Source organism: Crinia signifera, chromosome 4 (genome assembly GCF_055691185.1).
Source record: "Crinia signifera chromosome 4, ASM5569118v1, whole genome shotgun sequence".
Classification (NCBI taxonomy): Eukaryota; Metazoa; Chordata; class Amphibia; order Anura; family Myobatrachidae; genus Crinia; species Crinia signifera.
This window is the reverse complement of record NC_139220.1, coordinates 171,738,195-171,765,760: the sequence shown is the minus strand read 5'-3', so window position 1 is coordinate 171,765,760 and position 27,566 is coordinate 171,738,195. Positions and strand designations below refer to the sequence as shown.

The following is a 27,566-nucleotide window of genomic DNA, read 5'->3' as shown; positions in this document are numbered from 1 at the left end:
TTTTTTAAAGCTGCAATCATTTACACTGCAAAATGAAACTGGTTTTGCAGTGTAAATGATTGCCGATTTAAAAAAACTGAAGATTTCTTACCAAATCTCTCACTTTCTGATTCTCTCACCCTATTGCATTTTGCCCTTAGGGCAATATTCAATGCTCTTGTTTAATCGCTATTTTCAACGCACAGGGCTGTTTTTTGGCGAAAAGAAACGAACGAACAGTGAATGCCGGCCAATTTGTCGTTTTCTAGTCGCCACTATTCGCTGTTGTATTTCTATGGGGATTTTTGCATAGTTGCCGCAGTTCACCGAAAGTGTATTCAATGCCAAAATGGAGAACTGTGTTCACTTTTTTTTGGTGAAGTGCTTTCGATACCTTTTTTAGGTGAACTGAAAATTGTACTTATTAAATAAATGTTTTTTGTTAATTTTTTTGGTGTCTACAAGTCAATTTATTTATTATTTGAGGGATCTTGATTATTTTATTTCTTTATAAGCGCCACATTAATATTTTTTTTCCCTCCATTTGATTGACATGTCTACCAGGGGTTAACCTGCTCTCTGGCAAGGGTTATGCTCTCTGCCAGGGGTTAACATGCTCACTGCCAGGGGTTAACATGCTCACTACCTTTATTATTGCCATTATTTATGCTGTAGCTGATTCTAGACAAACAGCACAGCTGCTGTCACTGCAAGCCTCCACTTCCAGCCACCTACACAGATTACAGCAATGCTGCCCCAGCGCTGACATCTACTAATCACCGCACTGAAGCAGCAGTACAGGAGCAAGCAGTGTTCCCATGCTGCTGCTGCTTTAGTGTTTTGACAGTAAATGTCAGGGCTGGGGCTGCCGGAGCCGGAGGTCTGCTGCTGCTGCTGGACCCGTCCTCTGTGCTGGCCACTCCCCTTCCCTGCCACCACCAAGATGTCTGCTGCAGTCCCCCTGCCTTCCGCTGTCCCCCTGCCTGTAGATTGCTTTTGGCCTAGGGCCAAATAGCAATATAGTCTAAATCTAAAGTACATCTAATAGTGCATACACAAGGTTTAATTTTTGATTAAGTTTTGATTATATTTGCACTATTCGACCTGTCCTGATGTTCTTTTTTTTACTCCTTTTCGATTTTCACTATTTTCCATTCGATTTACTATTCGTTATGCATTCGATTTGCACTATTCGATTGATTAAAATCAAATCGAATGAAGCAGTGAACACATTACGTAGCCCATACACTTGCGAGATATTGCATGCAATTATTCGAATTCGACCACATTTGTTCTATAACTCGAATGATTGTATGCACTTTTTAGGGATGATGCGATGCGTGGGCCCGCCGGTCGAATGTTGCGTTGATAGATAATATGTGCTGCACATAATAATTATCGAATTGCAGGAGCATGTTTTTAACCACATGCGATCACTGTAATGCAAACCGCGGGTGGGGAGTGGAAGATAGTTTAGCAATGTGAAGGAGCGCTAGCAGTGACAGCAGAATTGGAAAAAAAAGTTTAAAACACTGGACGGCCCAATCAGAGTGTTTTAAAAAAAAATTCAAATTCGGTACTAGTGTATTATAGCGGCGCCCCCGATGTGCATCGCGCGATGTTTACATCTCGTCGCATCGCATGGCATACATTGCATGGCATGCGATGCGACGCGATTTTTGCCCCCTATGCGATAAAGGATCGTAATGCACCCCCACGCCCCCCCCCCCCCCTACTATGAACGTGAACCCGAAGCGTGGCGAGCGGCGGCGGTACGCGTCCTCCGACCTTTTCATACCCCCACTATCCACGTCGGCGTGGAGTTGAGAATAGAAAGTGTGGTGAGCGCAGCGAGCCACCGAGCCCGAAGCGTGGCGAGCGGACGCGGATACCTTCACAGGTATCGGAGTCCCCTCGCGGGCTTCACAGGTATCCGCGTCCCCTCGCGGGGCTCGCTGCGCTCGCCACGCTTCGGGCTCGCTGCGCTCGCCACACTTTCTATTCTCAACTGCACGCCGACGTGGATAGTGTGGGTATGAAAAGGTCGGAGGACGCGTACCGCCGCCCCTCGCGGGCTGGCTGCGCTCGCCACGCTTCGGGTTCATGTTTATAGTGGGGGGGTCACGTGGGGGTGCATTTCACATTGTAAGCACCCATTAGGGTGCTTATACAATGTTTAATCGCGTCGCCAGGGCCGGTGCAAGGCACCGGAGCGCCCCAGGCGAGTCGGGATGGGGGCGCCCCGGTGCCGGGGGGAGGGAGGGGGGGGTGGTCCCTGTGTAAAAAAATTGCTGCCCCGGCATCCCTGCAGTGCTGGGGCGGTCAGGGGTGTCCGTGCCGTAGGGGTACCTGCGGCGCCGTCATGTGTATAAAGCTGGCTGCGGCCGGCGGGGTCCCTGTAGTGAATAGCAAATAACTAGCGCTTCCTGCGCCGCTGCGCGCATAGCGCTAGTTATTTGCTATTCACTACAGGGACCCCGCCGGCCGCAGCCAGCTTTATACACATGACGGCGCCGCAGGTACCCCTACGGCACGGACACCCCTGATTGCCCCAGCACTGCAGGGACGCCGGGGTAGCAATTTTTTTACACAGTTCGCTGGGGGTGAGGGGCGAACTGCCGCCCTCCAGGTGCCGGCGCCCTAGGCAAATGCCTAGAGCTGCCTAGTGGTGGCGCCGGCCCTGCGCGTCGCATCGCATTGTATGGCATTGTATGCAATGTACAATGTCATACAATTTTAAAATTGTATGACATTGTACAGCATCGCGCGATATCGCGTCGCATTGCATACCATCGTATGCCTTATGGTATGCGATGCGATGGGCGCTGCCAAAATACACAAGTACCTCAAATTCTTGCCACCGTGCTGACCCCCACCGCCTGCTAGTGCTTCTGCATAGCACTACACTATGCCACCCTCTACCTGCCCTCTTCAAACACCTGATGTGTCATCGCAAGATGGCATGCGACATCGGGTGCTGAAAGGGGCACATTTTGCACCATAAAATGCATTCAGATGCAATGGACACCGCACTTCGATCCAATCGTATAAGTGTATGGGCAGCTTTAGATTTGTACTTCTTCTATTCGATTTCCACTACACGTGAGCACACATTGGGATTGAATCTGCATCGAATGCTAATAAAAGCTCTATAAAGTGCAGCTAGCCAAAAATCAGATTTGTACCATTTCATATTAGTAACTACTGCAATTATGGTATATTTGGATTTCTATAGTATATATAGGGTGCCAGAACTACCACTCCGTGTCTATTTTGTAACACAGAAGCTGTATACTTCCAGACATAAAGCACTGGATCTTTTTCTCTGGATGTGGCGTCATGCATTCTAGGTGGAATGCAGATATTGGGCCCCTTTTATACCTGCAAAAGATCTACAGATCCAACATCGCAGCTATCTCCGCTCCAATCAGGAGCCCGGGTACCCGGATTTTACCAAACCAGACTGCTACTAATACAGCCATAAAAGAATCAAAACCCTGTCTACTTATTGCATGTATAGGGAGGTTTCTCCCTTTTACCTTTTCACTTTATTTTTTCACTGTGTCTGGCCAGACATGAGGAAGAGGGGGCCCTAGACTGCACACCCTGTAATGAGAGGTGCTACCTTGCCGAGATTTTTAGCTATATGCAAAACAGAGGGGGTTTGCAGGTGCACTTTGCACTCATTACTGCTAACATATATTCCTTTTATATTTCATTTGTGAGGTTGTTATCATGCATTTGGCCAAAGATATGTACCTGCCCACCACGTTAAGGTCACCTCTTTAGAGCAGGTCCCTAGCACTATGGGGTTAATGCATGGGGTGAGATTAGAGAGCCCATGCCTCTACCTCATGTGAAGTGGACTTAAATACATCTATCCACCCCCAGTGGGACAATACAATATTTGGGGTACAAATAGTTTTTTATATAAACTCTTCCCACAACTATTTATCCTGCTGGGACAGCCATTAACATCAAGTTGGGATTAATCCACTATCTATTTATGGCTGAGGAATTGTGTGAAAATATCAATTTTCTTTTTTCTTTTTATATTTATTTGATGTGATTTCTTCATAATTTTATATTCTGTATTTTTTATCACTGTCTAGTAAACTTTAGAATTTTTTTTTTCTATTTTTATATATACATTGTTTCCAGCACATTCTATGTAACTTTTTCACTGGATATGATGTGTGTAGGTTATGCAGCACCCTTATATGGGGGAATTTTACTAAGGTAAAATCGTATAAAAAAATTCGTATTCGTACAGCAAAATACGATTTTTTTTTTATGCGTATTCGTATTTTCAGGATTTACTATACTGAAAATACGGTGATGTGTATTCGTATTCATGGTGTATACATGGAGTTTTGAATACAAATACGAATGAATACAACATCGATAGAATATGCCTATTTTTAACATGAAAACAACGTACTTTAATCATTTACTAACAATTCGTATTTGTAAAAAATACGAATACGAATCGAAAACGGATACGAATGGTAAAAAAATACGCCCAAAAAATACACCTTGATTTGAAGTGTATTTCACATCTTAGAATTTTACACATGAGGAAAAAAATCTGAAAAAGACCCCCAGATGATCAAAATCACAAATGTGTGACTTATAAAAGGCCACTAAGCACACATACACACTTTTAAAATTATTTATTTATTTGTAAAAAAAATTTTACACTGCAGCCTGCACGGATCTGACTGATCCATGCAGGCTAAAACCTATACGAATTTGTATTTAAAAATACGAATTTGTATTTAAAAATACGAATTTGTATTTAAAAATACGAATTCGTATCAGAAAAAATATAAATCAATACGCCATCGGATAATACAAATCAGTCAAATACGACTGATTAGTAAATTATCCTCCGGAATACGAATGAAAATACGACTACACCAGTCATATTCATTCGTATTAAGAATACAAATACGATTTATTGTATTTGTATTCTTAGTAAATTTCCCCCTATGTGTGTTTTCTATATTATTTACATATTTGGATACCACCTGGCAAAGCTTTTGTTGCTGTTATTTGAAATGGAGAGGGTATTTAATTGTGAAAAACTTGTTTGTCTGGACAAAGTGCAATTTAACCCTTAATATACCAAGACTACCTCATCAACATACTTTCCCTAGCTGGGGTCTTCAGAGGATCCCACGTACGTTTGTCTAAATTCTCAATTGATGCAGTAAATTACTAAAATTATGTTTTTGGGGGGTTTCTGAAGGGATAAGTTCTAGTAAGGGTACGACAGCATTACAAATTTTGTTTATTTATTTCAAGAGTAGTCAGCTAATAAAAGCCATATATCCTTCTTCATTAAAGTGTGTACATTTTAAAATCTGATTGGATACTGTATATTCTTGTATCCACATCAGATGATGCACTGGCAATGTCACTTTCTTCAGAATTCACATCATGCTTGTCTTCCGATTCTGACGCATCTCCTTGTGGAATAAATTGTGGAAAAACTCACAGTCGTCCAGCATCTGAAGAATTTTATCTTCAGAACCTGTAAAGAACAAGGAGAACAATGTTCTGCATTTGTAACATAGTATACCAATTGAGTTTTTCTATTATCTTTGTTTATTTAAATAACATTTTATAAGCCTAATTATACAGTATTTATCTTAATCCAATGCAGGACACACAAAAACAGGAGTAAAATAGTTGTTATACAATACATGTAGATATGGTAGGATCACAAAAAATAACATTCTGGGGTCCTCAGAAGACCCACCTTGATATACTAAGGGTTAATGTAAAAAAAAGTTTTCCATTACTAATATAAGGCAAGATACAAGTATTTTTTTGCGACTAAAAAGGCTAAATGTTCTCTGCAATCATCATTATGCACTGGCAAATAAGGGGAAGGTTTTAGATCCATCAGCTGTTTCAGATGAGATAATAAAATTAAATATAAAAAGAAGACTGCTCTGTGTTGGAGTCATTTTACATCCCAAAGAAAGATTTTCATTAATCTTATATTAAAATCAAGATATGCAATTTCAGTGATAATTGAATGTATATTACAATCCTGTCAAATGCTATCATTAATACACAGAGATGTAGCTGCTCTCATCATTACCACACCAATCTCCACGTGCGACTCCCATGGTGATTGGTGCAATCCAGTCGCCATGCGTGTATGTCTAATCCGCTCCTGCGGCTCATAGAAACGTATTGAACCGCACTATCTCATTGTGACAATTCTACATGGAGGGTGCAAACTTGGTGTGACAAATGGGCATGAGCAGTGGCGATGTGGCAATGATGAGCGTGGCTACATCTGTATCTGAGGCTAATAAAGAAATAACTTTTTGTATTATTTTGACCTTGAAAAAGTCAGCACAGTATGTCTCAATGTGTCACAGTGCCCTTAGAAAATAACAACACTAATAAGAGAGGTACTTTTCCCTTCAACTACACAGTGCAGATAGGTAAACGTGTCAGCAGTCGGCTGTGAGTTAGCTCTAATTGTAATGCAGTTGTTAACACCACCATACTTTAGGATAAAAACTGCTTCTGTGTCATAGATATTGTAAGTGTTAATTCAATTAGCCATTGGTGTGTAGGCAGCAGTTCCTGTGACACTAATCTCGGTACTTATTTAGCTCTACGCTACACTATGTTTGAATCCTGGCAGCACGCCAACGGCTGCCTTACTTCTCTAAGCTACATTATCAGCGTAGCGCCGGCAGCAGTGCTACGCTAAGTTTGTTTGAAACCACGTTATTAATTTGAAGCTATGTTATCAGTGTAGCTCATAGGCTGCTTTACTTGTGTAGTTTCACAGAGGCAGCTTGAACTACGTTGTCAGCTTAGTGACTCCGCGGCAGCCCAGCGCTGACAGGTCATTGTGGCACTTGTAGTTCCACAGAGAAATAGACAGCCCGGTACACTACTAACAAAGGGGGGCGTCTTGGCTGCCTTGAACTACGTTTTCAGTGTAGTGACTCCGCGACAGTCCAGCCGAGACAGGTCATTGTGGCACACTGGCTTACTTTTCTAAGCTACGTTATCAGCATAGCTACATTATCAGCGTAGCTCATAGGCTGCCTTGAACTACATTGTCAGCGTAGTGACTCCACGGCAGCCCAGCGCAAAAAAGAGGGTGTTTAAAGGGTGCATCTAGTACTTAGACGCTTTTGCGTCTAAATTTAGATGTTCCGCAAACCGCTAACAAAGGGGGAGTCTAAAGTGTGTGTCTAGTACTTACATGCTATAGCGTCGAAGTACAGCGCCGTCAATTAGACGCTTTTGCGTCTAAATTTAGATGTTCAGCAAACTGCTAACAAGGTGCACCTAAATTTAGATGGTAGAGCGTCTAAATTTTAGTGGGGTATAGGGGTGCAGCATTATTCAAAAAAAAAACACAGAACAAAAAAATTGGAAAAACACTAGTAAACCTGCCGACAATGACACTTGTGGACGTAACAGCTGTCAACCTTGTTTATTGCATTATCCATGGCAGCCCGAAGTGTGGCGAGCGCAGCGTGCCCCGTGAGGGGACGCAGGTAACTTCACATGTATTCCGCTCAGCTCGACACACTATATAAAATCAACTCCACGCCGACGTGGATAGTGGGGGTATGAAATTGTCGGTAGGACGCGTACCGCGTCCCCTCGCGGGGCTCACTGCACTCGCCACGCTTCGGGCTGCCGTGGATAATGGGGGTGTTTCAGGAACACATTCACACCTGCCATATCATACACCTGAGACAGTATTGACAACATGTGTTAACTGTTAACTTGATTTTAGTTGAGTTAAAGAAAATGAATCAAGAAAAAATAATTAAATAACAATACAATGAATAAGAAGGAAAAATAAACAAAAAATTTGAAAAAGTAATTCCTCTGAAAGTATACTGAAAGAAACTGCAGCCAAAGTCAACGCAGCAGCCAAAGTTGCTGCAGTTGCCTCTGCGGCATCGTCTTTCTCTGCCTGGGGGAGCAAGGTCAGCGTGTGCAGGATGTGCTGGAAGGGGTCTGCAAGTAGGAGTCCAGCTGATGGCGCGCAGTCCCCCTTTGGCGCTTATTGCGCCACTTGCAGGATCCCCACATCCTCTCTATATTCTGGGTGTGAACCCCGCTCTCCGGATCCACGAAGTGGTAGCGGTGGTTCACCCTGGCGTGGTGGTACCCAGCCTGCTCCAGCTGCTCTGTCTTGTAGGCCCTCCAGCAGTCAGTATAAATCATGGTCCCCGGTTCCACGTGCCTCTCGATGGCAACCATGAGGGTGCTGGCATCACGCCTCTCGACTGCCATCAAAAAGCACTCTCTGGTCTCCCTGGAGATGCCCCTGAAGATCCACTGCTGGGGCAGCATGCGGCCAACATTGCTCTTACGTTTGACAAACAGGCTTTTGTCGACTTCAACAATGGTGCCTGGGCCGCCAATTCGCCGGTGAGGCAGCGTCAGGAGGTCAACGGTGCAGGCCTCCCGCATTAAGTTGCTGTACTGGACAGTGGTTGCCTGGGAGACGGAGAGATGTCACTGACAAAAGCTCCTCTGCCCAGCAGAAGACAAAGCGGATGAGGGTAACAACGGTCAGATGACACCCTCTGAACCACTGCACAGCCCTGAGACTGACCTTTTTGCCACAGCTGCGGATATGGCAGCAGCACATCCGCTCCCTGTCACTGAGCCTCATAGGTGCCCATTGGGGCAGGTCTGTGTGTCAGGCAGGAATTTGTAGCCCTGAAGAAATGCCACCGCCTCCTCCTCAGTCTGGTTAAAGAGTGTCAGCTTCTCAGCAGCCATGACTCCAATACGTCTGCCTGTCACAGAATCTAACAGCTGACTGACTACGCTAACTGCGTACCGCTCAATCTACCAGCTGACTGACTTTGGCGCGAGAACAAGATGGTACAAGACGCTGTTTCTGACAGGGACGCTACTTCTGACTACGTTGACTACGCTAGAACTAGACGCTGTTTCTGACTACACTAGTTGCGGGAACACACACTGGCCCTTATTCTGATTGACGCGGACTTTACCGCATACTTTCGGATCGCGTGTTTACGGCGTCTGCGCATGCGTGGAGAACGCAACGCGCATGTGCCACGCCTTGACTCGGTACCAGTTCGGCCAGATCCCGTCCAGAACTGTTCACCGCTATCATTCGGGAAATAGGGGCGTATTATGGGCGTCATGCGGAATGACACATGGGCGTAGTTTCAAAGTGGGCAAAACGGGGAGGAAACATGGGCGGACACGGGGGAGTACACTTATGTTGGGGGGCGTACATTCGGAAACCACTCCGAATGCACGCGATCAAAAAGGGCAGAAATGTGCGGTGTCCACAAGTGTACTATTGCTTTGCGGACACCACTCGTTCATGCGCTAGGCGAACGTACGCCTAATGACTACAACCATTAACACCTGAACCCAATAGAATCTACTCCTTTACTCATTACTCACTAATAGGACGCTTGTCAGTGCTTTAATTGAAACCATTGCTGCTTCAAGGAAACCTTACTAGTCCCCCACATATGCTGTACTTGTCAGACACTTTCAAACTGCTAACAATGGACATGACAGAATATTAATACTAGCAATACACATGTGTATTTGACATGTACTCATGAAACCACACATTTTGGGTAAAGTAAACACATTTATTTATATTCATGTCACAGTCAATGCCAGTGTGATGCAATGACCATAAAATAATACATACAAACAATAAACAACATGGCAGGAATGCCGCAAAATAAATAATAATACAAAACAAATATAATTGCACACAGATGGACTCCAGCACCTCCTATGTGCCACTGCACATGCAGCCAGTGGGAAATGAGGAGGCTGCTGGCCCTTCTACAGCAGGGCAAGCTGCACCTGACCATTCAACAGCAGGGCACCCTACACCTGGCCCTTCTGCAGCAGGCCAACCTGCAGCTGGCTCATATGCACCATCAGCAGAATCATTTGGAACACAACCGGGGACTTCACAAGATAGTACCATGGCCATCACTTCAAGTACAGCTGACAGTAATGGCAGGCAAAAGAGGGCAACAGGGGAACCACAAAGGACATATGAAGCAAGGGCTCAGCTGGTTACCCTCAGCACGTGATTGGACACAAGAAGCTGACACACACAGCACAATGGAAGATTTGGGAACACATAACGGCGGAGATTAATGCAGCCACAAGTTCATTTCCGACCATGTTTGGCCTTGGTAGGCTCCTTGGCCTGTGCAGCAGCTCTTCGGGGACGGCCAGATGCTGGGGCAGGTGGAGCAGATGATGTGGAGGGGTTGGCTGGTCTACCCCTCCTGCCAGCAGGGAGTGTTGCCGCTGGTAATGCACCAGAAACGGATGCCATTAGGACCCTGTTGCTGGTAACCAGCTCCACCATAAGCTCATTATGGTGGAGGAGGAGATCATTTTGGCGGGTGGCTTGCTCGGCCAGCACCTGAGCACTTGCAGCCATGGCCTGCATGCTCGCAGCCATGGACTGCTGGGTGCTGACCAAGCTCGCCAGGATCTCCTCGGTCCTACGCACCCGTTCTGATGCCAAGTCTCCCTGCTGGTTGATGTCCCCAAGCACCTCGGCCAAGGCGGCCAAATCGGCTTGGCCCGATGCCTGCTGCTGCACAGGCCTACCTCTGGGGCCAGGTGGCACGGACTCCTCCACCTCCTGAACAGAGTCGTCACCAAGCGGTGGGGTGTCTGTGGGAAAAGATAAACACAATTAGGAGACATTCTACGATAATTACTTGCACAAGTTTATGGCATGACCAATATTTACCTTCCAGAAAAGACGCAAACACTTCAGCTGGGGCCTCGCTATCCATCGTGCTCACCCCCCTGATCTCCTCAACTGATATACAGCTCTCGGCCATCACCTCCAGGGGGGTGAGCTCTAGCCCTGATGGCATGGGGCCGGCCCCAGATGTCTGGCTGTGGTCCCACCGCTTGGTCATCTTCCTCTTCAGGTTGGTTTTGAAGTCCTGCCACCTGCAATGTAAGTTGACATATTAATACATGTCACTCCCAATGTTAGCTGTTGCAGCCATTGCTCTGTGCTACATATTACAACATGTGATTAATGTCCCATATATAATATTACATGCAACTATGATATCAACCGTTACAATACACATTCACAATCACCCTACTCTAACTCTCAACGAAATAACATGGCAATAATGTATGTGTATCGTAACAACCTCACGGCCCATTTGCTAAATGCATCTAAGCATCAATTCAATCATTACTTGGCTATTACTGGCCACATGTATCACAAAACAACTTGCCTCTTCTTCACATGGTCCGTCTCACGAACTTGTGGCGCTACTTCATTAATCTCTGCCGTTATCTGTTCCCAAATCTTCCATCTGCGTGTGTGTGTCAGCTTCTCGGATGGACACTCTATCCAATCACGTGCTCGGGGAACCAGGATGGCCAGCTCCTGTGCTTCATATGCCTTATTTTTTTTGGGTGGTTCCGCTGTTGCACTGGCTCGCCCCTTGCCACGTCCCTGGCCACGCCCCCTGGCACCAGTCGCTGCACTTGAAGTGCTGGCCATGGTACTACCTTGTGAAGTCCCCTGTTGTGTTCCAAACAATTCTGCTGATGGTGGATATGAGCCAGCTGCAGGTTGGCCTGCTGCAGAAGGGCCCGGTGTAGGTTGCCCTGCTGTAGAATGGTCAGGTGCAGGTTCCCCTGCTGTAGAAGGGGCAGCAGCCTCCTCATTACCCACTGGCCGCATGTGCAGTGGCACATAGGTGGTGCTGGAGTCCATCTGGTCAAATAGTTGCTGCAGCACTGGGTCCACCTCTGGTTGGGATCCAGACATGTTAGCAACAACATTGTCACCTTCTAATACACCTTTATATACTGTTTGTGTAATCTGTTTGGCGGACATCAGCGGCAGCTGCGTTCCGTGCGTGAGCGTACGTCGCTGTTTTTTCGCGCCGCATACGGTGGCGGAAATTCCATTGTGTAAAACCTGGCGAAAGTTCTACATGAAATACTGGTCACCAATGCTAACATTGCATAGAATCTTCTGATACACCTGTGACTATTGCACAATACACATGCTATTTGCTAGCATGACATGACATTTCATTCATGACTACTGTGGTATTGTGGCGTTTTAGTGCAAGCTAAAAGTAGCCCAATCCCTTAGAGAATCCAGCCCACAAGTCATGCAATACTCATCTCTACTGTTATAGACCACACATGTGAGAGCCCTATAAATAGTGACTTCCTGCTAGAATCATTTGTCTCCAGATCTGGACTTGTCAGGGTCTAAGGTAAGCTCTTCCATGCTCCTTGTAGATATGATATCCATTAACAATGTAAGTGTATGCATGTATGCACCATTGCCTCACTGACTACAGATTGTTGGGCCAGCAAAGTGCGTGTATCATTATTGCAACATGTCACATGTTCACTATTTCACTCACAGGTCTTAAACATGTGTGGGTTCATCTATTGCAGGACAACATGTCCCAGCAATAGATGAAATGTCTCATAGTACATGATGTCGGCAAAAAATGCTGACACCTTTATATGTGTGTTTTGGACGGTGTGTATTGAGTTCATATTATTGTGTCATCATTAGAGAGTCAAATGGATCTGCGGGATTTCACGGGGCGGCCATCTATTGTACGTATTGAAGGCTACAAATCTATTTGTAGTGGGATATGGCCATTATGTGCATAGGTGCATCAGTATTTATGTTCATTTCTTTATAGGTTGCAGAAGCTATTATGCGCTACATGGAGAGGAGGCTAAGGGCACTTGCGGCTCTCCCCACTCGTCGCCCAAGGAGGCCAGGACGTGCTAGAATCTATCGCACACGGGTGACTCTGTTTGCTATGCCCGATGATGAGGTACTTACTAGGTACCGGTTACCGCCACATGTAATTCTGGATCTGCTCACCTTAATTCAGAGCGATCTGGACCCTCTACACGCGATCACGACAGCAATTCCGCCTCACACACAGCTGCTGGCGGTGTTGCATTTCTGCGCCTCAGGATCATTCCAACAAGTAGTGGCAGTACTTGCTGGAATATCTCAGCCGGCCTTCTGCCGAATCCTGAGGCGTGTGACGTCGGCCATGTTCAGGCGCAAGGGGCACTTCATGGCCATGACATTTGCCACCGAGACCCTGCGCAGAAGCCAGCAGGCCTTCCATCAAATTGCTGGCTTCCCTAATGTGATAGGGGCTGTGGATGGCACCCATGTACCATTTGTGCCTCCATCTCGAAGTGAGAAGATATATAGGAACCGCAAATTGTTCCACTCACTGAACGTGATGGTGGTATGTGGCCCATCCATGGAGATTCTCGCCTTCAACTCGAAGTTTCCCGGAAGTGCCCATGACTCTCATGTCATCCGACAAACCGGGATATGGCAAAGACTCCAAGAGCTGGAAGGCCGTGATGCGTGGGTTCTGGGTGACTCCGGTTACCCATGTACGCCCTGGCTACTTACGCCGTACAGCTACCCAGCACCGGGCCCACAGGAGGCATTCAATCGGGCGCATGTTGCCACCAGGCAAGTGGTGGAGCGCTCAATTGGCCTTTTAAAAGGTCGATTTAGAGTGCTCCACCGCACTGGTGGTGACTTACAATATGCGCCTGAAATGGTGTCGAGGATCGTGGGCCTGTGTATATTTTTCCACAACATTGCTGTGCGGCGTGAGATACCCTTTGATGAGTGGGAGGTACCATCTGAGCCGCAAGATCCGCCCATGCGCCCATCCCGCGCCCCTGAATGCCGGAGGGGATACCAGCTGCGGGACTCTGTGGCGCAAAGATACTTCAGGTACATGTTATCGAGTTGACAGAACACACCAATTATTGTACAAATCACCCCTTCAAATAAGTACAGTGTGTTAGTTGTCAGTGTTACAACACGAAAATTAGCCAGCCTGCCCTCCTAATGGCAAAGAAATAGGAGATATTTATCATATGTGCTTAGTTTTGGGGGAAGTTAAATATTGGTGCTAATTATTATACCTTGTTAAAGGGATCTTATGTGTTTGTTATATCTTCATTATTGTAGTTGATACTATCCCTGATGACTGGTGAGTACATTGATTTATTCTGTAATGTGTTTGGGATTTTTTCATGTGTTGATGTCTGATTTGTTTGCAGATATATATATATATATATATATATATATCTATATATATGATATTAGAATTTATTCACATGTTTCAACATTTCAAGGAGCAGGCAGCCAGGCAGCCAGGCAGGCAGGCAGGCAGGCAGGGCTGTTGTATAATGCTGGTCTCAGGATACCTGCAAGTGTGTGTATGTGTCTTTTACACATAAATGTACGCATACACATAGATGCATAGAGTAAATAATGCTAAGTACAGCTATGCGTTGCTAAGCTATAGCACGCGTTGCTTGGCGGAGCGAGGCGTCATTGGATTTGCTAAGTGCATACACACTGTGTTTTATATATATCAGATTTGTTCATTGCCATACATCAACACTACTGTTTTGAAGGCAAGCGAATTTGTCACCATTTGTGTTGGCGCAGAGACGCTGTTCATGTAAAGATGAACAATAAAGTTATTAACACAAATAACTGTGATCAACCAATGCCACCACCTGATTGGTTGATAGATGCCATTGTCAACATGGCGGAGACACGAAGGGCAGAACCCTTCACACATGCGGAGCTGAGGGTTCTTGTCTCCGTCATGGAGACAAGGCTGGGCCGTGCAGGGCCCTTTATCACAAACCGGCATAAGCGGAGGGCCTATGCTGCGGCAGGGCGCCGAATTTACGCCCGCACTCGGGTGCGGAGGTCCCTCGGGCAGCTGGAGAGGCGGTGGTCGGACCTCCGCAGGCGCCAGCCCCAGCTGCTCCAGCAACTCAGGGGCGAAATTGCTGATTGTGAGTATTTTAGCTATGAAATTTCGCACTAACAACATAGCATATATAAACAATAAAATGTGTCTCATGATAAGTGGGTGTCCATGGGTTTAAAAGTCCATAGACTGTTATGTGTGCTTCTTCCTGGTTAACATGCAGTCATGTGGCTTTTATATGTAATGCCATAGCATTGAGGATTCTGATGCATACAATGTGCCAGATCTAATATGTGTTACACATTGAGAAATGCCTGGGTTGTAATGTGTGAACAAATTACTACCAATCACATAATAATTTAAATGTCACAATTTGGAATCCATTAACAGTAAGGAGCTACTTTCCTGCATCGTTTGCCATCATTATCACCCTTCCATGTATGTCTTGTTATGGATTAATACATGTGCCCCAATGACCCCACATTGACCATGATGTTTTTTTCTACCACACAGCACGAGCCCAAGCACGACAGGCCCGTGAAGAGGCGGAGGCAGCCCTGGGACAGGAGGAGGCCCAAGACCCGGAGGAGGAGGTGGCGGCAAGGGTGGAGGAGGAGGAAGTGGAGGAGGAGGAGATGGTGGTGGAGGAGGAGGAGGAGGAGGAGGAGGAGGAGGAGGAGGTGCGTGAGGAGGTGGTGGAGGAGGATGTGGTTGCGGAGTTGGTTGCGGAGGAGGAGGTGTTGGTGGCGGAGGAGGAGGTGGAGGAGGAGGTGGTGGTGGTGGAGGAGGAGGAGGAGGAGGAGGAGGAGGAGGAGGTGGAGGAGGAGTTGGAGGAGGAGGTTGTTGTGGCAGAGGAGCTGGCGGAGGAGGGGGCTGAGGAGGCCACGGTTGCCCCGGAGGAGTCGGATGACGATGGGGAGGAGGCGTGCCAGGCCCCGGAGTACCAGCAGATCGGTATGTTAACATAATGCATCATTCATGAAGTAGTTGTACTGGTATTTGTTATGTAGCACTGGTGATAAAAATTTTGTGTCCCATACTATTCATATAGACCCCAAAGTGGGTAGCTACAGATACAGGTACGGGTTAGATGGGGTGTCCAAGGCATCCCTTTCATCCAGGACACCTCTGAATTACACAGGTTTGTGGGATGGCTTGGAGCTCCATTTTGACTGCCACATAACCGTTGTAGTTAAACAGGATCCTGGAGTAAAGGGATGAGTGGATCATTTGTGGATTAAATTCACCTGCTGCAAGCGTTGATTATGACCCATCAAATAGTGGAATCTATATTGTTGGTGAATGTTATTTATAAACTATAGGATGTATGCTATAAATGGAGTATGGCCCGGCCTACCTTGGAATGGAGTCAGAAGTTGCCAGTGTCCCAAGAGCCTCCTCTACCTAAACTCCCCCTGTAGTTCTGATTGTTTTTTTGCCCTCACAGAATTGTAGGTTGGTTTAGATAGAATTATGATTTTGAGGATGTGTACTGTGCATTCCTGACATTTGCATAACTCCCATGCCACGAACCATCACTGAACTTAGACTGAGCAGATTGTGACAAGTTCTTATTGACGGAGGCCATGACCTGCTTGTCATTGGTTAGTCATGGGTGGGTTGTGACTGAGAAGAAACAATATGACTGTTATGTCTTCTGCAGAGTAAAGGGTATAGGCCAAAAAAGACAGTATGTAGTCAATAAGTTAGCATGTATGTATATATGTATGTGTCATATCTATTTATCTATGTGTGTCTCTATCTCTCTACATCATGGGTCCTCAAACTGCGGCCCTCCAGATGTTGTGAAACTACAAATCCAGGCATGCCTTGCCACAGTTTTAACACTTCCTTATAGCAAAACTGTGGCAATGCATGCTGGGATTTGTAGTTTCACAACATCTGGAGGGCCGCAGTTTGAGGACTCATGCTCTACATAGATATATATATATATATATATATATATACACACATGTCACCTAGCATTTGTGCAATTTATGTCGCAGTATGTGAAATGTATGCAAGAAGAACATGACTAATTTTTGCCCCTTTGACATGCCCACAGATGACACCACACCGGCAGATGAGGGGGTGCGTGGGGCCCTCCTGCGAGTGGAGCACCATCTGCGGCTCCTTCAAGCAGACCTGCAGGACCTCAAAGACCTGCTTATTTAATTTATAATTTTATATTTTTTTATTTCTGTTAATTGTCTGTTTAAATAAATTCTTTATGCAAGTTTACAGTTGTTGGTTTTATTTGCACTTTAAATAGTATATGTGTAGATTGGTTATAATCTTTTACACAGGGTGTAATACAAACCATTGCACTTACATTGCTGTAAGGGTTAATGTGTGCAATGCATGTGTTAGGCATGCTTGTAAGGATATATTGGAATCTAATTGATTCCAATTCCAAATAAGCAGTTTTTTATGAGGATAGGTAATTGAATAAGTGGGTCATGTGATGTATAGCAGAAGATACTTCATAGTGGGTTGTTTGGCGTAAATACTCCGCTTACGTGCGGTAGCACCGCTTGGCTCCCGTTCGGATGCGGTATTCCCGAGCATACTCTGTAATACTCTGTAATACCGTGCCGAATCGGAGTGTTTCTCCCGCACACGCATGCTTTGTATGTCGTCCGTAAACACGCCCTGTTCTTAAAGAGTGAGTCCGTCCGAATGCGGAGGACACGTGGGCGTTTCTACGGACGATGGCCGCACGCGGCAAAACACCGTGGCGTGCGGACCGCACCGTAAGAATGCGGGAATATCCGCACCGATCAGAATAAGGGCCACTATGCCGATTTTGACAGGGACACCTATGCTGACTACGTACTGCCTACGCTGACTACACTACGCTACTTCTGACTGACTACGCTGACTGGTCACACAGAACACACTACGCTGCTTCTGACTGACTACGCTGAGTACACTGGTCGCGGAACACAAAGCCGATTCTTAAAGAGAGACTACCCTAAGTACATAACTGCCGCCGTGAAACTAAACAAGTACCCTAATCTCATGTAATGAAGTCAAGATGTTTCTGAGAAGCAGACTCAAAATCCTTCTAGCACACAGATATGCAAGTGTCATATATCCAATGAATCAGCACAATCTCTTAGGGGGGGTATTCAGTGTGTGCTGATATTTCCATCTGCACACACACCTATTCATTGCGGCCGCAGATCAGCTAAAATAGCCACAAAATCGACAATTTAGCATCCAAATTTGTGGGCGTTTCTGCCAATCCGGTTATACAATCAGCCAAAAATTTCCAGCAGTCAGATAGATTGAATAGGTCGACTGTAAATTTGACGTATTGTCATTGAAATATCGGCACTAATTGAATACCCCCCCTTAATGCGTCCAAAGTACATTGTGTTATGCGTTTTCAAGCAAAAAAAATAAAATTAACAGGACACCTGATGCTACAAGAGTTTCAGGCATCCTGGAATACCATGAGAGGCAGTTTCACGTTACTGCAGCAAAGATGCAAGAGGACATACAGTATCTGTATATTATAATTCTGTGGGTGCCGGATGACGGAGTAACAGTTTGGATTCCAACGCTCAGTATACTGACACCGGATTCCTGACTCTAAAAAGGTGGAAAGTTGGGATTCCCAACTGACCAGGGCTATTCACCCTTGTGGGGGTCTAAGACCCCCATAGAGGGAGAATAGAACCTGTGGTGAGCACCGCGACCCACCAAGCCTGCAAGGGACGTTGTTGCATTTGCCCCCCTGTTGGTTTACCAGCAGTTGGGGTTCTAATGTCGTTATACTGACCTTAGAAATCCTGACTGTTAGCCCGGCATACCACACCCAGGGCCTTATTCTGATCGGAGCGGCCAAACGTGCGTACGTTCACAATTACCGCACGCTAGCCGTACGCGGCCGTTAGGGTTAAGTCCACCCACAAATCGACCGCTTGCGTACGGGCAGAAATAACGTAGAAGGGGAGTGGTGTACAAATGAGCGTACGGCAACGTACGCGGTCGGCCCAGCCCTTACACTCCGTCGACTAGCGTACGACTGAGCGTACGGCGCCGTCTACGGCCGTCTTTCCTCCGTCTCCCCACCGCCTTCTTGCGGCGATCTGAGCGTACGCCAGCTTGCACGGACGGGTCCCTATTGTTTTCAATGGAAAACTCAGCTTATGTCACCGCTCGTGAGAGTGAGCGTACGTCCGTGCACGCTGGCATACCCTTCACATATATGGACCTGCAAATCTTGCCTTTGAACTATAATTATGAAAATTAATTAATTGATTGAATTAATTAATGTGCAAAATAGTGGCCATGGGCTTAAAACATTGCTGAAACATCCTTTGTAGGTGTTAGATGTGGTTTATGTTATTGTATCCTAAATGCAAAACCTATGTTAGTATTAGAGTGAACACGTTGACACATGTCGACTTGTGTAGATTGAGTGTGCTACTGCGTAAAGTCTATGAAAGCAGGTAGTGAATGTGTCTGTTTATCAAATACCTACCTTAGCGTATAAAAAGATTCTTACCTTAAATTAAACAAACCTTTAAATGTGGAGAAGTATAGAAACATAAGCTTCCAATGTGTTTGCGTGCTGCATGTGTGGCTTGCAGGCAGTGAAATCATGGTTTGGAGTTAATAGACTGCAGCATTGCTTATTACATTCAGGTGTATGTGTTTGAGTACTAATCAGCGTTAATTAGCCAACTCAGGCGCACGCTGGCAAGCGGTATCTGTAGGAGTGGTTTTAGCTGTCGGTTGGCGGCCGCCTGTTTGGTGTCCGAAACGAACGGTGCCTTAGTCGATCGTGCGGTAGTAGCACCGCTCATTTCTGGTGCACACCCCCGTGTACGCCCATATTTACGCCCATTTTCCCTCATTATTTCGGCCGCTCCCATCAACACGCCCCTATGCCGCCCCATTACCCGTACGCTCGCGTACAGGTTTTTTCGCACGTTGAGACACCGGCCGTAAGCGTTGTGGAGTGCTCGCGCCGGCGCATTAGCGTATCTGCACATGCGCAGATCGTAAAAAAACCCGGGACGTACGCGTACGGCCCGGACGCTCCAACCAGAATAAGGCCCCCAATGTCTAATGGTCTGCTGTGATTGAATGGTTTTATGGAGAATTTCAAGCAGTAAGGAATATTCTAGATTCGTAAGATGAATACATTTTCTTGATGCCCATAAAAATATTTTCTGTTTTTTAAGGCCCTACAAATAATACCTCTTACTGTGTTTGTCTTGCTCTTACTTTAGTTTTAGAAATGGAAATTTTTTTATGTAGAAAGTATATATCTGTTACCGTCTTTCTGAGTGACATCTTTGTACGTATCCACTTTCCTTTTTAGCAAAGCTTATGTCAAGCCATATGTTACTAGTTTACAGTTTGCATACTCTCTGCATTATAAGCACATTCAGATTTTATTGGAGCAAATTCCTTATAGCGGATTAAATAAACATATTTGTTTTACATTTTATTCTGTATTTATTATAATTGCAAAATAATTGTTTTATTTCACTATAATTTTTTTAAACCTTTGATTAAAAAGGTTCTATACTTTGCCAGAAAAAGCAAACTGTTTGTCAATATAATTTTTACTGCTGGATCATTGAAATGGTATCTACAACACATTCTTCTTCTAGTTAGTGGAGGTTATTCTGGTTCACGGCAAATTCACTCTCAGATGGACAAAACCATATGCACTGCAAGTGGGGCAGATGTAACATGTGCAGAGAGAGTTAGATTTGGGTGAGTTATTTTGTTTCTATGCAGGGTAAATACTGGCTGATTTTATTTTACACTGCAATATAGATCTCAGTTTGAAGTACAAACCCCACCCAAATCTAACTCTCTGCACATGTTGGGGGAAATTTACCAATATGAAAAACCTAGTTTTTCGTATTGGTATTTTCCCTACGACTGCATACGACTGTTTAAGTCGTATGCAAAGTCGTGTTCCGGAGGATCAGTTACAAAGCAGTCATATACGACTGCTTTGTAACCCTCCGATGGTGTAATGATTCGTATTAGCGGCCGTATATACGGCCGCTAATACGAATTATTTCTAGCAGTCTGCACGGATCAGTCAGATCCGTGCAGGCTGCATGGTGTAAAAAAAAATAGAAAAAATAAATAAATAAAAAAAAAAACGGCGTGGGGTCCCCCCCACAGCCGAAACCAGCACCAGGCTAAAGGAGCCGGGGCCGGTAATTAAAAATCAGGGAACCCGACAAATAGGGGTTCCCCGATTTTTAACAACCAGCCCCAGGCTCCAGGTCCGGGGCTGGTTCCCAAAATACGGGGGACAAAATGAGTAGGGGTCCCCCGTATTTTAAGAACCAGCCCCAGGCACAACCAGCCGGCAGGGTAATGTCACAGCCGGGGGACACTTATAATATAAGGTCCCGCGGCCAAAACATTCTCCCTACCGACCAGTCAGCCTGGCCAGGGGCCCTGGGGGAGTGGGGACCCCCCCAATGAAGGGGTCCCCCCCCTCCAGGACTTACCTGACCAGGCTGAAGCCTGGTGCTGTCCTCGATTCCCCTGGGCGGTGGGCATCGAGCTGATAAATGGTGTAAAAAAAAGATGAACCTATTGTTTTTTACTGTGGCACTACAAGTGCCAGCAAGCCTCCCCAGCAAGCTGGGACTTGGAGAACCACAAGTCCCAGCCTGCTGGGCATTAAAGGGCCCGCTGGCACTTGTAGTTCTACAGTTAAAAAAATAGTGCACAAAACACACTGACACACTTTTAAAATAAAACTTTATTACACACAAAGCCCACACATACTAATACTTACCTATCTTCTTCCCATAGGTCGCCCTGGTCCTGTGTCGGCGTCTTCTGGTCCTGTGTCGTCTTCTTCCTCCATGTCGCCTGTCGCTGTCGCCGTCCGGATCCGACGAAATCCATTTGGGAAGCTGTGGAAGGAAACCATACTCACCTGTCCCAGCGCGACGTAGTCCAGGTAAGGGTCTTTGCAAAAAAACAAAACGAACACCCCGAAACCAGACCGGACTGACGGAGACGCACGTGTGTTTGTTTACATCGTGCGGCTCCGCCTCCCGAATGCCGCTATTGGCCGCCTTGCGGCCTAGCGGCTCCTGATTGGCCGCTAGGCCGCAAGGCGGCCAATAGCGGCATTCGGGAGGCGGAGCCGCACGATGTAAACACCGTGCGTCTCCGTCAGTCCGGTCTGGTTTCGGGGTGTTCGTTTTGTTTTTTTGCAAAGACCCTTACCTGGACTACGTCGCGCTGGGACAGGTGAGTATGGTTTCCTTCCACAGCTTCCCAAATGGATTTCGTCGGATCCGGACGGCGACAGCGACGGTCGACATGGAGGAAGAAGACGACACAGGACCAGAAGACGCCGACACAGGACCAGGGCGACCTATGGGAAGAAGATAGGTAAGTATTAGTATGTGTGGGCTTTGTGTGTAATAAAGTTTTATTTTAAAAGTGTGTCAGTGTGTTTTGTGCACTATTTTTTTAACTGTAGAACTACAAGTGCCAGCGGGCCCTTTAATGCCCAGCAGGCTGGGACTTGTGGTTCTCCAAGTCCCAGCTTGCTGGGGAGGCTTGCTGGCACTTGTAGTGCCACAGTAAAAAACAATAGGTTCATCTTTTTTTTACACCATTTATCAGCTCGATGCCCACCGCCCAGGGGCATCGAGGACAGCACCAGGCTTCAGCCTGGTCAGGTAAGTCCTGGAGGGGGGGGACCCCTTCATTGGGGGGGTCCCCACTCCCCCAGGGCCCCTGGCCAGGCTGACTAGTCGGTAGGGAGAATGTTTTGGCCGCGGGACCTTATATTATAAGTGTCCCCCGGCTGTGACATTACCCTGCCGGCTGGTTGTGCCTGGGGCTGGTTCTTAAAATACGGGGGACCCCTACTCATTTTGTCCCCCGTATTTTGGGAACCAGCCCCGGACCTGGAGCCTGGGGCTGGTTGTTAAAAATCGGGGAACCCCTATTTGTCGGGTTCCCTGATTTTTAATTACCGGCCCCGGCTCCTTCAGCCTGGTGCTGGTTACAGCTGTGGGGGGGACCCCACGCCGTTTTTTTTTTTTATATTTAATTTTTTTTCTATTTTTTACACTGCAGCCTGCACGGATCTGACTGATCCGTGCAGGCTAAAACGCAAATAGAACAGGAAAATGGTGTTCTATTTTCCTGTCGTATTTGCGTGGGTGTTTCACACCACTAAGCAGCCGTATTGTCAGTACGGCTGCTTAGTAAATCAGAAACCACCATTCTTTTGAATGGTGATTTCTGTCGTATTCTATCGATGGTGTAGACATTCGTATTTGTAACTACAAATACGAATGTTCCATCTTTAGGACTACGAATTGTTGTATTTTTGGGATTGTAAATCCCGAAAATACAAATTCGTAAAAAAAAGGTGTATTTCTCCCTACGAATACACCTTTTTTCTACGAATCCATTTTGGTAAATGTCCCCCGTTACATCTGGCCCACCTGCAGCGCACATGGGCCCTTATTGTGATCGGTGCGGCCGGACCTGAATATGCGACCAGGACCGTGCGTGCGAAACCCCGCCTTCCATACGGATCGCCAACTCCGTCCGTACGCGGTAAGAAGCTGGCCGAACGGACTGCACGTGTATTTTTCACGGAATACGCCTCCTCCATCTCAGGGAACCTCCCCCATCATTCGATGGTCGCAGACCATCGAATGCAGAACCGAGTGCTCCACCAGCTCCCGCAACCTCAGACCACACGGACATTTTTCCGTGCAAAAGCAGGGATCTGGGCGGGCAGCTGACATCCGGCGATGTCATATGTCCGCCCCCTACACGTGTGTCACGGCTGCATTACCATACGTACGCCCAGCGTTTTCATGGGAACGCCCACGAAACGCGGGGCGTATGCATATGGTAATGATCCCAAATAGCCCTTCACGCCCCTCTCCACCCCCTGTTCGGAGTGTTCACATTTCATGCGGGATTTGGCCATACGCCCCGCTCGCACATGCGCAAAGACGCCTCTGCACATGCGCAGACACAAAACATCGGCGGCACGAACGCACGTGGATATTACCGCACCAACCAGAATAAGGGCCATGATTTTGTCCATTTGAGAAGGAATTTGCATTTGCGAGTGAGCAAGAATAAGGGCCAGTGTGTTTGATAAATGATTTAGGAGTCTGTATGGATAAAGCTTTTTGTTACATTTTTGGATTTTGAAAGTGTTTCACAGACATGGGAAACATTGGATAAATACTATAGTAAACTTGGTTAAAGAGAAACTGAGGTAGTAAGGATCATAGACCAAGGGGGAGTATTCAATGTGGTATTCGTGACAGTTGGAATCCTAGGCTGTTTTTGACCAGCTTTTCTGCAACTCGATAGGTGGAATTCAATGTTCCGCCTGTTGAGTGTCAAAAAGTGGGCGTGTCAGAGAAAACGCCCATGGATTGTGGAAACAGTGTGAATTTGCAAATCCATGGGCGTTTCTGACAAAAACAGATCCAAGTCGGATCTGTTTTGTCGAAATCCGCCTTCAAATGGCAGCATTGAATAGGTGGCAGACTTTATTCCTGACATTGAATACCACCCTAAATATGTTTACAAGTCTTTTGATTACAAACACACATTTTCCATATTCAATTTGTTGGATTATGAGCTAATTACCCCAGTGTTAAACTATACAAAGTAGGCTAGCATGCACTTCACCTATAACAATGCTTGTTTTCCTACAAGCAAGTAGTCTAGTGGTTCCCAAACTGTGCGCCTAGGTTCCCTGGGTTGGGATCATTTGGTCTATTGCATTATGGTCGAAAGTCATTAGGTCGAATCCATTAGGTCGACATGCTAAAAGGTCGACATGACTCTAGGTCGACATGGGAAAAGGTCGACATGATTCTAGGTCGAAAGGTCATTAGTTCGACAGGTCATTAGTTCGACAAGGTCATTAGTTCGACATTGTCTATGTCGACATTCACAAGGTCGACATGGGGTTTTTCACTGTTTTTTTACCTGAATGTCAACACAGTCGACATGGACACAGTTTAAAGTGCACTGCATCCCCTCGCATCGCTCGCTGCGCTCGCTATGCGTCGGGCACGGTGCCTCGCTACGCTCGGCACACTATTTTATTCTCCCACCACGCCCTAGTGGATGGTAGGGCATGAAATACCGCCTGTCGGCACATGTTGGCTCAAAAAACAGTGAAAAACTCCATGTCGACCTTGTGAATGTCGACATAGACAATGTCGAACTAATGACCTTGTCGAACTAATGACCTGTCGAACTAATGACCTTTCGAACTAGAATCATGTCGACCTTTTCCCATGTCGACCTAGAGTCATGTCGACCTTTTAGCATGTCGACCTAATGGATTCGACCTAATGACTGTCGACCATAATGCAGTAGACCAAATGACCGCATCCCGGTTCCCTGGGGTGCCTCGGAGCACTTGCAGGGGTGCCTCAGGTTGGTAGTCCAGAACCAATTCAAATTATTTATGGCCAATGAAACAGGAAAAATCAGTGCTTGGGGCTTCCAATTATAAAATATGTGGGGAAAAAGAAGTGAATCATGTTCCTCACCAGATAACTGGGCCTAAGGATTTAAGCACAACAATTTTTTTTTTTTTTTTTAATTCTTGGTAACAAACTTTGGCCTAGGGGTGCCCTGAAAAATATTCTGATACTCTAGGGGGCCATGATTCAAAAAAGTTTGGGAACCTCTGAAGTAGTCAAAATGGTTTATAGATACGGAGGTGTGGGTACCGGACAGAAGAGGTGGGTATAAGGATTAACTTGGCTTCACAAGAAAAGTCTTCATAAGAGTAGTTCAGGCTCAGTGACAGTACAGACCAGCATCTATTTTCCACCGCCTCCAATAACATATGAAAATGTATTTGTTTTCTGGGGTCTGTGGGTGACATATTGTAATTTAATAATCACAAGACACATCACTCTGGTTGCAGTCGAATCCAGCAACCCATTGCTGAGTGCCAATGCATCATAGACATTGTACGGATAATATAAAAGCCAATAACATAAATAATAAGCACATATGCAAAACAAAAAGTTACAAATAACAATCACATGGAAATATCAAAAATATTCCTGTGCATATGTAGATTAAAAAAGCCTAATTCGGTAATAGTTCACATATTATATGTCGTTTTTTTATTTTGGATGATAACAAAAAAAAGTAATTTTCATTTAGGAACCAGGAAGGTAAAAAAATTGTAGTGTATTTGTCTCTTTTTATTAGGGACAAAAGTTTTCTATGAAATGAGTAAGATACTTTAAAGTAGCGGATACTGGGCCACGGTCGACATGACTTAAGGTTGAATTTGCATAAAGGTCGACATGAGGAAGGTCGACTGGTCATAAGGTCGACATGGGGTTTTCACTGTTTTCCGATCCGAATGTCGACACAGTCGACATGGGCACAGTTGGCAATGAGAATCGGACCCTCGCATCGCTCGCTTCGCTCGCGATGCTTCGGGCACGGTGGCTCGCTTCGCTTGTCACAGCTTTAATAACCTCCTCCACACCCTAGTGGATGGTAGGGCATGAAATACCGCCTGTCGGCTCAAAAACAGTGAAAAACCCCATGTCGACCTTATGACCAGTCAACCTTCCGCATGTCGACCTTTATGCAAATTCGACCTTAAGTCATGTCGACCTTGGCCCATGTCGACCTTCCTGCCAGTCGACCTAGTGGGGTCGACCTAATGACTGTAGACCTAAGTTCATTCTAATAGATGACCGCTTCCCATCTATCCAAGTGAACTGTGGATGTGTGTGCACAAGAATTAGATAAAAACTGGTGCAGCATGTACAGTTATCTGTAATCTCTGTTCATATGCTAATTAGAGCCAGTTCCATAGTATGTAAGAATGAAACAGAAAGTCAGGGAACGCATTGCCACATGTGTTGTGATGTTAATATGCCTGTTTAACCAGTTTTACACGTAAAATGAATTCTTTGATAAATATATGAAATGGTGATTAAATCTCTACTTATATCTACAGATCAGAAATGTATGTTTATATCAGTATATCAGCATATTGCGTATGGTTATAAGATATAAATATTAATCATATTATATATATTTTATTTCTTTCAGCTCCAGTGATAAGCAGATTCGCAAGACGTGCATCTGGTAAGGTCCGATTGCATTTTCAATTCAAATTATTAGAATTTTTTCAAATGTAAATTTACTTTGCATACTTTGTTAATGTGCTTAATTGTGTTCATGATTTTGTCAATTTATATGCAGTGTCATATCAATAGTTGTAGGCAGAGGCGGATACAGACAAAAATGAAGGGGGGGGGGGGCACCATAAAAGCATTTATCTTGTAACTCAACTAATTCCCTCAACCTCTTTTATATAGAAACAAATTTGACAAGCAAATTTACCTTTTAAAATAAATAAACACATTACATCTATACGGTGAAACAAAGTTTCAGCTTTCACTTAAATATAGACACCTTTTGAAAGGTGGCACCAAAAATAGTATTGCAAAACACCAGCCCCAATACACAAAGGGTGCCCTTCAACACCTGCAAAAAGGCCTATAAGGTTTCAGCTTGCCACTAATGGTTTTGAAGAGGACCACAGGTGTGGTATCAAGTGCATTGGCAGTTATACCCCTTTAGGATGGCACCTAATTACCGGGTTCCTGCCATTTTGTTGCCAGTTCGACCCGGTAATTTGTGCGATCTGAAAGGGGCTACTGGGTCCAGAAAACCGGCATTACAAACCAGTAAAAAAGAAGGGTTCTTACCAGTTTGTTGCTGGTTTGC

The 27,566-nt window shown here is 45.6% G+C and overlaps 1 protein-coding gene across 2 annotated transcripts in view; it reads left to right on the top strand.

Annotated features, from left to right (window-relative positions):
- The window catches only part of PRKAR2B (protein kinase cAMP-dependent type II regulatory subunit beta), a 131,208-nt gene that overhangs the window by 42,531 nt on the left and 61,111 nt on the right, over nt 1-27,566 (top strand). For both annotated transcript variants that reach the window (XM_083182974.1, XM_083182975.1), the window contains exon 2: nt 26,886-26,921. In XM_083182974.1, coding sequence (XP_083039100.1) covers nt 26,886-26,921 — 36 coding nt within the window. The remainder of the gene's footprint in view (nt 1-26,885; nt 26,922-27,566) is intronic.